At 29.6% G+C, this 15,822-nt stretch overlaps 2 protein-coding genes across 5 annotated transcripts; both read left to right on the top strand.

Moving 5' to 3' along the window:
* Positions 1-548: 548 nt before the first annotated feature.
* On the top strand, positions 549-5,688 carry LOC107613165 (vacuolar cation/proton exchanger 5). Of its 4 annotated transcripts, none has more exons than XM_016315069.3 (12): positions 549-886; positions 1,042-1,081; positions 1,569-1,826; positions 1,909-1,976; positions 2,072-2,100; positions 2,487-2,683; positions 2,777-2,989; positions 3,621-3,755; positions 4,561-4,677; positions 4,755-4,808; positions 5,037-5,153; positions 5,417-5,688. In XM_016315069.3, exons 1-12 carry the CDS (start codon positions 849-851, stop codon positions 5,528-5,530), a joined length of 1,380 nt encoding a protein of 459 aa, XP_016170555.1. In that variant the 5' UTR covers positions 549-848; the 3' UTR covers positions 5,531-5,688. The 4 variants fall into 4 exon arrangements, with proteins under 4 accessions (XP_016170555.1, XP_016170625.1, XP_016170699.1 ...); XM_016315139.3 differs by having other exon boundaries at positions 1,028-1,081; XM_016315213.3 differs by having other exon boundaries at positions 549-897; positions 1,028-1,081.
* A 1,652-nt stretch (positions 5,689-7,340) lies between these two features.
* LOC107616362 (putative amino acid permease 7) lies at positions 7,341-11,899 on the top strand. Its single transcript, XM_016318330.2, has 4 exons — positions 7,341-7,477; positions 7,570-7,806; positions 8,462-8,555; positions 11,805-11,899. Exons 1-4 carry the CDS (start codon positions 7,387-7,389, stop codon positions 11,890-11,892), a joined length of 510 nt encoding a protein of 169 aa, XP_016173816.2. The 5' UTR covers positions 7,341-7,386; the 3' UTR covers positions 11,893-11,899.
* The last annotated feature ends 3,923 nt before the right edge of the window (positions 11,900-15,822 follow it).

Here is a 15,822-nt window from a genome sequence, read left to right as displayed (position 1 = left end):
AAATATCAAAAATTCAAATTTTTTGTACATATAATAATTCATCAGTCAATAATTTATAATGTACGAATACTAACATTAACATAGACACATCACACATCAACACACAAATTTTAATAAAACTTTCATTAGTAAAATTTACTAAAAATTTGTCAATTAAATAAATTTTAATATTTTATTTACTATATTTTGTATTAATAACTTAGATTTAGAATATAGAATCTAGTACTTAAGGTATAAGAATTAGAATATAAAATTTATAATTTATAATTTAGTATTTATAATTTAAGATTTAAAATTTAAAATTTAAATTCAAAATTTAAATTTAAAAATTCAAAAATTATATATTTTTTACTTATTTTAAAATACATTAGCATTCGTTCTATATTTTTATTTAGACGGTCATATGTATTTTTTTATTTTATTAAAATTAAATTTATAAAATATTTAACATACAATTTCAAGATAACTAAATTAAACATTTAATTAATGTAAATTAATTGAAAATTAACAAGAAGCATATAAGTTTCAGCATCCTAAATTTGATTTCCGTTTTTAGGAAAGTATGATAGCGTTTACTTCAATGTGAGAAACGTGTATTCGTTCTTCCAAATCAAACAAGACGAGAAGAACAAAAAAAGAAAAAAAAGAGAAGATATTCGATAAACGGCTGCAACAAAGAGAAATGAACTCTCTCCAAATTCTTTAACGAACCCACAAAAAAAAAACACACACACACACACACACTGAAACTGAAACCGAACTGCTTCACCGTTCAACTCTTTCTCTCTCCCAAAAAAAGAAAAAGAAAAAGAAATTCCAAAACAATCACTTCGTATGTTGTGGAATACATGGAATCTCGAGTTGAAGTGAAACAACCAACACTGAAGTAAGATCTGGGTACATCAAATTTCCTTATTATTATTTTATTTGACCTTTTTCTTAGTGTATTTTTTTAGAAAGGGAAAAAAAAAACTAATTTTTTTTGGTCAATTACAATTTTTTTTTGGTCTCTTTCTCTAATTTTCAGTCTCCGCATTGCAGTACATCCGGATTTTCAGATGACTTGCCTGAGACTCGCAAGGTGTGTTCTTTAATTCATTCTGATTACGCCTTTGATTCCTTTTCTTATTTTTAGGAATTGGGATTGTAATTTTTTCCCCAAAATAGAAAATGAAAGAAAACTTAATTTTGTGGATATATTTTATATGAATACGGGGTAATATTTTTTTTGTGTTAGATACAGTAAGATTTTTGGATTTGTACCTTTTTTTTTTTTTAATGTGAGTTGCATAAAACAATGTGGGAGATCTGCAATGTTCATCATTAGGAAAATGATGGCTTTTATAGTACAATGATTCAAGTGCCAAAAGCAACATAGATTTAGTCATCTTTTTTCTTTTCTTTTCTTTTTCCTTTTTCTATTATTAGTAAAATGTTTTTCAAAAGTCAAGTTCAGAATTCCAAACTAGTGTGCTACTGGAACTTCTTTGCTCACAAACTTAGTGTTCATATGCAACATTCTTTCGATAATCGATCTAAAACTTGATGATACATTGTCCGAGTACCAGATGAATTCTTCGAATGGAAGACCAACAAACAAGTTTGAGGATCAAGTTCCTTTTAGCCCTGAAATAGCTTATCACCAGCCAGAATCTACTATGGCTGCACGTGGATCACATCCCGGAGAATCGCTCACTGTTCGCAGCGAAACATTGGGGGGCATTATTTACAGGAGCATACGGCTTGTGGTTTTCTCGAACAGACTCAACTTGCTTATGCCTTTTGGGCCTCTTGCGATTCTTGTTCAGAAATTGACTGGTCATCATGTGAGCTGTAGTTCACTAAATTCTTTACTTACCTGCATTTTCGGGTAAATATCAAATATTGATTTGTTTAGGTCAATTGCAGGGCTGGGTCTTCGGTCTTAGTTTACTGGGGATAATGCCTTTGGCAGAGCGGCTCGGTTATGCCACAGAGTAATATTATATTGTGCTCTTTTTTTCTGAAGTTTTTCTTAAATTTTTTTACTTTTTATGGTTGCTAATGATATGCTTTTCTTGGTCTTATATAGGCAACTTGCATTTTACACTGGAGATACAGGTATGCAATTTTGTAAACAGTTCCGATAAATAACATTTTACCTTTGATCTTCTTCTAAAATCAACCCAGTTTTGATGCTGAAATAACTTAAAACTGCACTATGCAATAAAATTATGAAACATTCATAACTTAATCTTGATACAAATTATATCTAGATACCTTGAACTATTAATGTAACAAGTTTCCAAAGTTTTTTGGCAGATATTTTGTAACATAGGGAATAATTATTAGGACAAGTCTCTCTTAATCTTGATTTAAATGGTATATTACATTTGAAAGTACTGATTCCTGTTATTCACTTTAATCATACAATGTGCATTTATTTTCTCTCTGTGATATCTAAGTTGTGGTATTTTATTTCCCACTTATTCCATTTTATCTTGCAGTTGGGGGTCTTTTAAATGCTACATTTGGAAATGCAACAGAATTAATAATCTCGTTATATGCTCTGAAAAGTGGATTGACACGAGTAGTCCAGCTCTCGCTGCTGGGTTCAATTTTGTCAAACATGTTGCTTGTGCTTGGATGTGCATTCTTAAGTGGTGGTATTGTTTTCAGCAAGAAGGAACAAGTATTTAACAAGGTAGACATGTTAACTGTCTGCCTCTTTGATTTTCTTCCCGATTTTCATTTCATAAAAAAAAAAAAACTGTAGCTGATTCAAATTAGCATTCAGGCAGCTGCTACGGTGAATTCAGGATTGCTGCTTATGGCAGTTATGGGCCTACTTTTTCCAGCTGTTCTTCATTATACACGAACTGAGGTGCATTTTGGGAAGTCAGAACTGGCGCTTTCAAGATTCAGCAGCTGTGTCATGCTTGTGGCCTATGCTGCATACTTATTTTTCCAGTTGAGAAGTCAAAGTGGTCTCTATATCTCTGCGAACGAGGTTGGTAGAATTGTTTGGCTTTTGCTTCCTCGGTCACTCTATTATATGTGCATGTACAGTATATGCTAATGGAGTGCCATGTGGTAGATTTGTTTGAATTAAAGTACGGGATTATGAGACAGGGACTATTTAGGATAATAATATATATCTTGAACAGAATGCAGATTAGCAGAGTCTATATATATGTTGCAGACTAGTAGAATTTGATTTGTTCAAAATAACTGTCTCCGTTTATCAATTTTTCACACTATTTGTAATATGTCCCAATAGATATGTCTGCCATTTCTGATCCCCTTAGGGATTAAAATTCACACCAAGATTTTTAAGTTTGGTTCATGTTTTTATTCCTGAGGAATTATTTTGGAGAAGTTTTCATCCAGGTTTTCCAGGGATATTAATATCTGAAAGACCAAAGAAACCTGTGGATGATTGGCTAGCTAGGATTTTTTTTCCCCCCATCACTTACTTGTACAAGTAAAGAGATTTTTCAGTTTTGCGATTTTCTTAAATCTTCTGCACTCACCAAGAGCTTTTGTAATATGTTCAATGTTCATTATTGGGATACAAGTCATGGCTTGGCTGGGTTTTGCTTCTTGTACTGACATAATAACATCTTGGCTAACCAATTTAGGAAGAGAGAGAGACAGGCGACAACTCAACTGACGATGAATCTCCTGAAATTTCTAAATGGGAATCAATAATCTGGCTTTCGGTTATGACTGCTTGGATATCAATTCTTTCCGAATATTTGGTTGGCGCTATAGAGGTGGATAATGTTTCATGTTCCTCTTTCACATAGCATTTATCTGTTTGAGGTTCTTGTGTTTCTTTTTTATTGCTACCCGAAATATAACACTCATACCCTTTCAGAGGTAGAGAAACTCAAGTAGATTCTCATTTGAGTTTATATGTTTGATTGAAATATAATTATTACTTCCTTGTCAAAGAAAAAAAAAAGGAAGATAATATAATCATTACTTAGCATATCATGTTTTATGTATGCATGTTTGTTAGCATATGATGCCATTGCATTGCCATTCATAGGTTTGATGTTTTTGAAGTAAAATCTTTTTCTCTATTTTAAACTTGAGTTGTCCTTAATCCATTCAAATCACTCTAAATGCTTGATTTGATTTTAATTGAAATGTCATTTTGTCTTGAGAATATTTTACAAGAAAATGACTTTTCTTAGATACCAAGTATTTAAATGAATGAAAATTTTCAGTACTTTTCTCTTTAGAAATTTGAGAAAAGGACAAATAGGTCCCTGACCTTTTGCTCTGCGGACATTTTTGTCCCTGACCATTGAAAAATACTTTTAAGTCCCTGACCTTCACAAAACTTGGACGGATCAGTCCCTGACGGAGTCATTTGGACGGATCAGTCCCTGACGGAGGCATTTGGACGGAGGGACTGATCCGTCCAAATTTTGTGAAAGTCAGGGACTTAAAAGTGTTTTTCAATGGTCAGGAACAAAAATGTCCGCGAGACAAAAGGTCAGGGACCTATTTGTCCTTTTCTCTATAATTTTTTATGAAATTTACATTTCTGTTTGATCAACTGTGTAACAGGGAGCATCTAATTCATGGAACATACCTGTAACATTCATTAGTGTCATATTGCTTCCACTGGTGGGGAATGCAGCAGAACATGCTAGTGCTATCATGTTTGCCATGAAAGATAAATTAGTGAGCTTTCTTCACTTCTTCTGCTCTTCCTCTAACATTAATATAACTTTTCAATTTTATAATTTTACTCCTTTCAGGACATCTCCTTGGGAGTAGCGATAGGGTCGTCCACACAGATATCTATGTTCGTTGTAAGTATTATTGTTGAATTGTTTGTCAGGGTAGCAAACATACATTGCTTTCTCTAAACTTTTGCCTGTGTTTGTGTGCTTCTGTTTTGTGGAAGATGCTGCAAGTTTTGCACTTGGATTAGGGTATTTGGAGAAAGATCTTATGATGTTGAATTTCTGTATTAATATGATTTCGAATATTCTTATGTTGTTTGGTTCCTTGAAGTTTTTCTCTGTTTAATTGTGCAGATACCATTTTGTGTTGTTATGGGGTGGATAATGGGGCAACCATTGGACCTGAACTTTCAACTTTTTGAGACAGCAGCACTATTTCTAACTGTTATAGTTGTTGCCTTCATGTTACAGGTTATTTTCTTCCTTCCAAGAGAATTTAATTTGTAAACATTGTCAGCCTAAAAAAGTTTTACACACGTCCAATCATATATCGCCACATAGTTTTGACTCACAGCCACTATGTCAAATTTGTATAAATGAAAGCATCTGATTGGACGACAGTGGAAAACTCTTTTGACACTACCAATGTAGAGAAATAAAACTATTTATGTGGCGTATCGTTATGATGTTCGGAGCTTACAACGACACATGGTAAATCATTATTGATTTTGCAGGAAGGAACTGCAAATTACTTCAAGGGGGTAATGCTTGTGCTTTGCTATCTGATAGTAGCAGCTAGTTTTTATGTACATGTAGATTCCAATTCTGAAGACCAGCCTGTTCCCTAACGAGATAAATTCCATTTTATATTACCTTATTATTATGATTATTATTAGTATTATTTTTCTTCCTTTTTTTTTTTGTGGTTTGGGAAATTAGGTTGTAAAGGTTTTTGTTCTGTTAAACCTGATGCAAATGTAATGAGTTAATTCAGTTCCTCTTTCCACCTTTTGGTTTTACTAAATAAATGCATAGTATATGAAAGTACAGGAGTAATTAAGAAATGAAGGTAGCATACACCATAAGCATTTTCTTTTCTGAACTTTACCGGCAATGTTCCATCTCACAAAAAACTTCGAGTTTTAGCTCTATGCATCGAAGAAGAAAAACGTTTCACTTAATTGAGTTATGGACTTATGGTGAGGATATTTTACTAGAGGTTTCTATTGGGAGTCTGCATTTCGCAACTCTTGTGGAGTTTGGATTTTTGGGTTCATTTCAAGAACCTAGGTTTTAGAAAATTTGTTTTATTTATCATTTGTTTATTGTAGGATGCTCGATTCGATTCACACTAAAATTGTCGGATCGGATTAGCGGTGGATCAAATTGGATCAGATATCGAATATATCCATAAAATATAAAAATATTTTAAAAATTTTATTTTTATTAAAAAGTATCAATAAATTTTCTTTTTTTCACTCTTTTAAGTATGTTACTCTTAAAATATTATTAAATATATTTTTTTAAATAATAAAAATAAAATAATACAAAATATATAATAATTATTAATTGAAATAAAACATAAGAAGAATATTTATTTATTTATTTATTTATTTTTGCAAATATACAGATATGTGGATATCTATTTAAAATCTACAATCCAAACTTTTTAGCATGCGAAAAACCTTGTGAATTAGATCAATATTCTTAATTTTCAGATTGGATTTGAATAAATATCACAGATATGTGAATTGAATTCGATCCATAAACATCCTTATGGGTACATTAAATAAAGCGAAAAATAGTAAGTTTTGGCTAAAAATTTTTGTTTTGGCTAAAAATTTTTGTTTTCTAAGACTTCTCGCTAGAAAATATGATTTAGTTGAGACTAACTCAATTCAAGCATGTCAAGTTGCTAGTGAGTAGTGACTTCTTTCCGAAAAACATGCAAGAGCCGAATGAAGGTTCCAAAATTTTGGCTTTTATTGCACTGTCCATGAACTATTTCTCTATCGTGCGTACTTTGAACCACAAAGAGAGAGAAATGAAGAAAATTGCATTCCTAGCGTTTGCGTGGAAGTTATAATGCTGAAATACTCCGTTGTTCTCACACATTTTAAAATTTAAAAGTGGTCAAGTCTTCAATAATAATTCAACTTATACAATTTAAAAAAAAAATTTGGGATATGAAGAATATATATATATATATATATATATATATATATATATATATATATATATATATATTTTTTTTCTTTTTGTTTGTTTGTTTTTTCTTTTCAGTTAGCCTCGGTCGTTTTCATCCTCAATGAGTTATTGCATTTTGCTTAGAAGAAAACATAGGTGGAAACTCAGGTGTAGTTAACTTTAGATAAAGTTGATAGCTGAGAGCTATTAGACGAAAATTTAATCAAATCAGTCAAACTATCTAACGGTTCTCAATTATTAACTTCACGTGAAGTCGATTCCACCTAAGTTTCTACCTTATTTTATCATATATATTGAGAATTTCCATCAAGAAAGTCGCATCCCCTGAAAATTCAAATCCAACATCATTCCCATTATAATAAAAGGAAAGATGCTGACCAAAAGAAAAAATAATAATAATAAAAGTGCTGATAGGTCCATATATATATATATAGGCTATTTAATTTAAGTTGAATAAGGTTTTCCGTTTTTGGTTAAAGGATTTGTAGAAACAATAATGGTGGTGGAGGGAGCAATTGATGATGAATCTCCATTGATTCAAAGCTTTTGTTCTGGTGATGTTTTAGGAGGACCTTCAAAGAGAACTGGTAAGTGTTGCTACCTTCTTCTATATATTCATTCTTCTCGAAAAAGCATATATAATTAATAATTTAATATCAATCAATATTAAATTTTGAAGGGAGTGTATGGAGTGCAGTGTCACACATAATAACAGGTGTAATAGGGGCAGGAGTGTTGTCTCTAGCATGGGCAGTGGCACAGTTAGGGTGGATCGCAGGTCCATTGTTGCTCATGCTCTTTGCACCCATCACCTTTGTTTCTTCATACATTCTATGTGATTGCTACAGATTTCCTCACCCTCAACTTGGTTCTATTAGGAACTCTTCCTACATGCTTGCTGTCAAGATGTTTCTTGGTCAAATCTCTTTCTCTCTCTCTCAACAAATTTAATATATTACTAAATTAATTATTATATATTTATATATAAATATATTAGTTAATTAATTTTTAATATATATTTTATATTTTAACATATATAAATTATCTACTGTTCATCATATAAAACAAACTTTTCATAAATGAATACTTTGATAAAAATAACTATACAATAACTAACACATTTTGAATGTCTTGTATTAAAAAAAATGAATATGAATATTCTCATAAAAAACATTTTATATAAAGATGATATTATAATTGTTAGATGATTCAGTAAAATATGTTAAATTATCTAACAATTTGCAATATTATTTTTATGTGAAGATATCTTTATAGAAATATTCATCTAAAAAAATGATCCAAAGTAAAAAAAATTGTAAAGTAACAAAATAGAATTAACCACATTAAATTTATAATTTTATGTATGAATTTTATGATCTTAATTCAAAGATAATTAGATTCCTAATTTCTTATTTTACCAATTTCCTCGGCATACTAATTAACATACATTGTTTAGAAAGAACTTATTACTTTATTAGTAGCCTCAATCGTTTGTCTACAACATTGACTTTGTAGATTGCATATTATGATTGATTGTAATTACTAATTACCAATTACTAATTACTAATTAGGAGATACAAAGGAAAAGATATGTGGAGTGCTGGTTCATGGAGGCTTATTTGGCACAAATATTGCTTACATCATTACAACTTCTAACAGCATCAAGTAAGCTACGCACTAAATTTACTTCTCTTTTTTTTTTGTGGTTAAGCTTTCTTTACTGCGTGTTATTGACAAAGGAAAATAGTATTCATTATTATTATTATCTATCTAAAAATATGTGAGAAAAAAAATTAATCTGATTTAAATTTGTTTTTAGTAATAGTGCCCAATACTTAATTAATTTTGATTTCTCCGATGAATATGTAGCACCTACAACAACAAACTAAAAAAACTAGCCACACTTTAATCTAATCTAGCATAACTAAATCCAAAAAAATCGTACGCTTTTGAAAATCGAACCGGACCGGCTAAACTCCAAGTCATCGCAACTCAAAAGTCAAAACCCAATTTCCAATTGATCGGATGTGAATCATTTTATTCCTAAATTCGCTGAGATTTTAACGGTTAGAGTACTTGTTTGTAAAAATGAGGGCATAAACATCAACAAGTATGTATTTTGTTTTTGGTTGATTTCCGAAACGGAAATAGAAACAAGAAAACAAAGACAAATGCAATATACCTTCCAATAACGTCACAAGGACAAAAGGGACTTAATTGATTCGGTGTGTTGAGACTGAAGCTTCACATTTTGGGATAGTGGAAGATGAAAGAGGCTAATCAAATTAAGAGATAGATTAGTCATCAAATCCCAAGATTAGAAATTGTCACATTGTTACAAGAATGAAATACAATTAAGGATTTACAATAGAAGGAAGCGCTTCAAAAACATTTCCTTCCATAAGGTAAGGTAATTAACCAACGATATCAAAGTCTTTCAATTCTCATATATAGAACAAACCATTATTATTGTTAACTTTCTTTGGTAGCTTTATAGTACACTGCGAAACTTGTTTGCATTTACTTTTCTTAAAAAAGATTGAGGTATTCATAATCAAAGACCGTGATTAATTTCTATTTGTTTGTAAATATTTCGACATATAGATATAGGTAATCGAGATAGTTGAGCACTTGAGCCGTTGTTTTGTTATACGCATATTAAGAACTATAGATGATAAGCCATGCAATTAATGCAAATGTTTCCATGCAGAAACAACTCCTTTTCCTTTTCTCTGGTCCCTAGCTATTTAGTTCCTGCAATATTCCCAGTTCGTTCATCTTGCAATGATCTATGAAATATGGCACTTTGCTAACTGCATTTACGTGTTAAATATATTTTAGATACAACATTTGTTTGATACGTATATTTTTTGTTCTTAATCATCTTAATAAAAAATAAAAAAAAATTATATACACTTAGACCCACTTAATAAAAAAATGTATATCTAAATATATTTTTGAAATAAGCTTAAAAATAATATATATTATTATTTATTAAAATAAAAAATATTTTAAATATTTTATATAATTAAAAATTTATGTGTATTTATATTGTGTCCTATCCTGTGTAAGTCACTAGGATGCACCTTGTAATGGGGATAGATACATCAAATCATGTTTTGTCATCGTTATTGCACATGTGGGGGATAGATACATTATTGTTCATTGCATTTGTTATGGTCGTCAAACTCAAAATGGACACAACTAAAAAGTGCTTGTTGATAAGCCGAAATATAACAAAACACTAAGGATGAAACTGATAATACTTATTCGAAAGATATTTATACTTTTAAAATTATAAGATAACACTTTATGTTTAATAGGTTGACAAGTTCATGTAGTTGTGGCCAATGAATTATAACTTAAATGGCATAATCTTCCTATACTCAACTAAGAGGTTGCGGGTTCGAGTCTCTTATCTTTGTTAAAAAAAAAAATTCATGTAGTTGTGTTTTTTATTTTCAAATCTTAGGATTCAGAAGTACTTTAAAAGAACTTATGAAAATATTGTATAAAAGTAATTAGTTTATATTTTTAAAATTAAAAAATTTAATATAATATTAAACATTAAAAAATAGGAAAATTAAAAATTAATTATTATTATATTTATTTCTCTTATAATTATTTCAAACTTTAAAAAGAATTTTAACAAATACTATTATAACTTAATTTTCATATACTGATAATATAAATTTTATATAAACATCTAGTCGTACATTGTCATATATCATCAAAAGTAATTCACTTTTAAATTCACCAATTAAAAAATCATCTAAACATATGAATTTAATTTGGTGATTTAGTAAAATTCTTTATACCGTCAATTATTATATCAGACAAATTAGTATTGTTTTTAAAAAAAAAATTGGATCCCTAATCTTTTATATATTAGACAAAGTTCTTAATAAAATAAAATTAAAGAACATATTAGTCTCTAATTTTATTTTAAAAAATGACAAATAAGTTTTTTATATTTTTTTTTAAAATATAAGTACGGTTGAGAGATTAAATTGCATAAAACTTTTAAAAATCAAGGGGTTAATTAATCTGTTTATTTATTTTGTTAAAAGTTAATTTGTATAATTTTATAAAAGAATTAAATAGTCACTTTGTTAAACCTTTTTGTTAGGGATTAATTTATCCGGTATAAAGGTTAATTGTTTTAGATTAATTTAAAGTATTGCTCTAATATTATTTATTCCAAAAGAAAAAAATGCATTATTTTCAAATAAATGCGCTTTTAAATAAAGGGTAAGCTAAGTCAAGGTAATTTAAATTCGAAACTTCCATAGCTTTTTCTTTAACAATACCCAATTGGACATTTTAAAGTTTTAACTTCGTAATCAAAATGTTTATTAAACTACTTTTCTACCTTAGTCCATGACATAAATAAAAAAGTCTCGTGACCTATAAATTCAGTCCAACATAATACATAAATTTAATTACAAGTTTAGTCTTTATTATTTTATCTTATCTTATCTTTAGTTGTTCTTATCTTATCTTTATTTGCGTTTATCTTTCTTAGGCCAATGCTCTATATATATTAGTTTTACTTTCATAATACAATTCAATTCAATCAATCAAAAAATACAAAGTATAATATTCTTCCTCTCTTCTTTTCTTATTCTTTCACAATTTTATCAATTTTCTTTATTAAAAATCATTAAGTGCTCTTAGCATAATGCAAAATAAATAAAGAGTAATACCTCAATTGGTCCCACAATTTAATTTTTCTTGTTGGTTTCTTATTATCATAATCTTTTTGGTTCATCAGCATAATTGATAATTAGCTTAATGACAAACCACCCCCATCATAATCTTTTTGGTTTCTTTATAACTTGAAAATAGTTTTTTATTGTATGCCAAAAACAATATTGTTTTATTGAATTGTTGGTTTCTGAATCATACTATCAGGAACTCAAATAAGCTTGATCTAATTCAATTGAGGTCCCATGCCATGAAAGCCGTGGGAGTTTCTCTACGAAGATTTTTCAGTTTCTAGTTTCTACAGCCTGAAATTTGATGTTTCCAAGGTACTTAGTTAATTACTTTTCTTTTTGGTAGAATGACCAATCTGAAGCTTTTTTTTTTTGGTCAAGAATCTAAAGCTTTTAGTAATTTTGATATTTTTAGCCTTTTTTGGATCCAATCTTTCAATCTTAGATTGTCCATAAAAAACTCTTTTTTGTTTTGCTATGTGACATAACATAATATTTAAACTTGGAGTTTAAAAGCATGTGGGCCAGGTTAACCTAAAATGGCCCAATAACTGTTTAGTCAATAGTCATAACTTCTTTGTAGTTGGATATGTCCCAAAAAGATACAGAAAGAAAAATAAAAAAGAGTTGGCAATTGTTTGTCCATATCTTTTCCTTGGGCTCGCTAAGAGCACACTAATGAATAAAAAACTAGGAACGGAAAATAGAGGAAGAAGAAGAAACTGAGAGCAAGTAGCGACACTTGTGTCACGGAAAATTTTAAAAAATTAGATTTAACAGTATTTGTATAGTTTTTTAGAGTGTTTGAGAATATTTTAGGTGATTTCGAAACGTTTTAGAATGTTCTAGAAAGTCTCGGAATATCTTAAAAGATTCTAGAAGATTTTGGAATGTCATAGAGTATTCTGAAAGAGTGTGGATGTATATAAAAGTATGAAAAGTAGTATGGAATAATCTAGAAGTATTTAGAGAAATGTGGTAGGATAGATATTTATAACGAAGGTTCTAGATGATCAATCTAGACCATTGATTATATTTAGTCCTAACCATCAATTGCGGAGGTGGATGACTATAAATAAGGAGTGAGAGTTAGAATGTATCTGTGTGAGTCATTTATAATAAACACTTGAGTAATAAAATATTTTTTTCACTAAAATTTTATTTCTCTTGTATTCTTAGCTTTCTTGCTAAATATTGAGAGTTACACTAATTTGATCTTAATTTAAGGGGTTAAGTAAGTCCAAATATCGATACAGTAGAATTAAAATATGTCCAAAACTATGACACTTAACTGGATAAATCTTATACAAATACAAATAACAAAGATTAAAACAAAAATAATCCATAAAAAAACAACAACAAAAAGTGATCATGTGAATTTTTAAACATTTAATCCAATCCCAACCGTTTATGTATATAGTAATTTGTGTATGTTTACAAGAATTCAAAAATTACAAACTAAATTAATTTAGGCAAGTGATTAATTCACTGAACTAATCTAATTAAATAAGTATTATAAATTTAAATATTACTTTACATATACAACAACCTATAAATTAATTCTTGGCTTATCAGAATAAAAATATCGACAATTTAACTGTGCTCTCTAATTGTTGTTATTTTAAAAACCACAAAGATTTAAGCTTGTTGCCTAGTGTCAGATGCTCTCATATCTATGTGACTGATGATGTGTTATTATTTGTACCATAAAATGTGTTTAGTGTCCTTAATTAGGTTAAATGTATATAATTGTTGACTTTTCTCAAATCTGCCACAAAATAAGTTCAAACATAAAAAGCAAAAACAGGTATCTTTCGTTCTCAATTTTAACAAGTACAAAAAATAAAAATATAAGAATAAACTATAATTTTAGCCTCTAATTTTTTAAATGAGCTTTATTTTAGTCTTTAACATTTTAATCGTTTTATTTTTATCCTAAAACATTTAAAATGATATCAATGTTATCTCATCAGCAAATCTCTTACTAACTTAATGAAATTGTTATACTATTAATAATACTTTTATTAAAACTACGTTTGTTCAATCTCCTCTCTCATTTTTATTTTTCAACAAATTTAAACCTCATTCTTTTACTTTTTTTTTCTTCCTTCTCAAACTCCAAATCCCATATGATGCACCACATTTACTTAAAAGATATAAGTATTTTATATATATTTTTTATTAGTTTAAATTTAAAAAAAATATAATATATATTAGTTTAAATTTAAAAAAAAAAAAAACTTCATAATTCTTACAAAAGTGCATGATAAAATGCACATCTTAGTTATTAGCAGAGTGACAATTCTTTAATAAGACACCTATAAAAATTTGCCTAAAATCATAACTACTTTTACATTTTAAACAAAATCAATGATGGACATCTAATCAAGGTATAAAAGAAACTCTCCGACTCAACAATAATACAACCCTATGGTTCTAATTATACAGAGTTTGCATTTTGAATGGACAGACATAATTATTTGACATTACTATTTGTCTGATGTCTCTTCAAATGAAGATATGAACCTGACACAAACTAAATGTTTTCGATACTGACAAAGTCACGGATGAGATTGGAATCTATCACTTTAATAACGTATGTAAAACATTCACAAATGGGTTGTCATGCTGATGCTATTGATAAAACAAATGAAGTTTAAAATTATAAAAATATTCTAAATTAAAATTAGTTATTCTATGTTTGAGTTAGAAATTAAATAATCTCCTTTAATTTGTGATGTGTTTGATTGCATGAAGATCACTAGTCAACTTGTAAAAGGGCCATCAATAAACATTAATGAAAGTGAGAGGTGCAGAAATTTATGGACAAAAATACAAGGAGCTGAGTGTAGGGTTATTTTCTCGTCAAATCTAATGTAGAAGACACATGATGAAATGAAGGGACACCAATTAGCCAACCATGAAATGATTTGGCTATGTCATCATAATGACTCACAAATATGATCACATTGAAAGGACCATGTCTGATTTTATCATATTCAATAGAGGCCTATAAATAAATCTCTTTACTTTAACCCAAAAAAAATTATATGTTCTTAAAATAAATTACACTAAATTATTTGTGTTACTTTTTATAAGTATTAAAATTACTTACTTTTATTTACATTGTCTAAAAAATAAATAAAAAGAAAAACAATAGAGATAATTAGTAGTTATAAATATTTCTAAAACCATCCAGTAAAAAATGTGTTAATAAAAGAACACAGATATGCGTCTAATTCAACAATTTCACCAAGGTAACCTTGACTTTTGAGTATTATTGTGAAAGAACATTTATTGGGTTAAATTTTAAAGTAGTTCCTAAATTTACGCTCAAATCTTAAAGTGATACTTAAAATTAATAATTACTTAAATTCGCCCCTAAAATTATCCTTCGGGACTCATAGTAATTTCTAAAATAATTTTCGTCCATCTTTATTATTAAAAAAGACTGAAATGACGTCGTTTTATATTTATTAAAAAAAAAAAAACACCTCCTCTTCCTCAACCCTTCTTTCCCCTTTTCCTTTCCCTTTTCCGTCCATGTTTCCTTTCTTCTTCCCCAACACTTTCGCAGTTCCCTTTTTTCCTTTCTCAGTTCTCCTTCCCTTCTACGCTCTCCTTCCCCTTTTCCTTTCCCAACTCATTCCCAGTTTTTCTTGCCCTTTTCCTTCTCCTTTTTCTTTTCCAATCTAAGGCACTTTTTCTTTTCTCTGTCAGTGTCTTTCTTATCTTCTTATGTTGCCATGTCAGTTATGGCACAATGAGTATCATCATAGGGTTCGAAAAAGTTGAAGAATTCTCAACGTGAGGTGCTGGGAGGAAAAGGCAGATGCGACAGAAATTGGAGTATGTAATGCATAAAAGCGAGTTATCGTGAGTATGGTGGTTGAGATACTCATTGGGACGATTTACAATGATGAATAACTCTATTTAGCTATCGTCTATATCTTGTGTAACAGTCCAGACCACCCGCTAGCATGATATTGTCCGCTTTGACACACAAGGCCTCACGATTTTGTCTTTGACAATAGGGATGATAGCCAAAGCCCCCCACACTCACTCGTCAAAACGCGTCATGCTAGGGAGAGGTATCCACACCCTTATAAGGCATGCTTTGTTCCCCTCCCCAACCGATGTGGGACCTTACAATCCACCCCCTAAGGGAGTCCAGCGTCCTCGCTGGCACATCGATCCGGGTTCTGTCTCTGATA

This window comes from Arachis ipaensis, chromosome B1 (assembly GCF_059453495.1).
Source record: "Arachis ipaensis isolate K30076 ecotype BB chromosome B1, ASM5945349v1, whole genome shotgun sequence".
NCBI lineage: Eukaryota > Viridiplantae > Streptophyta > Magnoliopsida > Fabales > Fabaceae > Arachis > Arachis ipaensis.
Note: the sequence above shows the minus strand (reverse complement) of the source record. Positions and strands in the feature narration are given on the sequence as shown.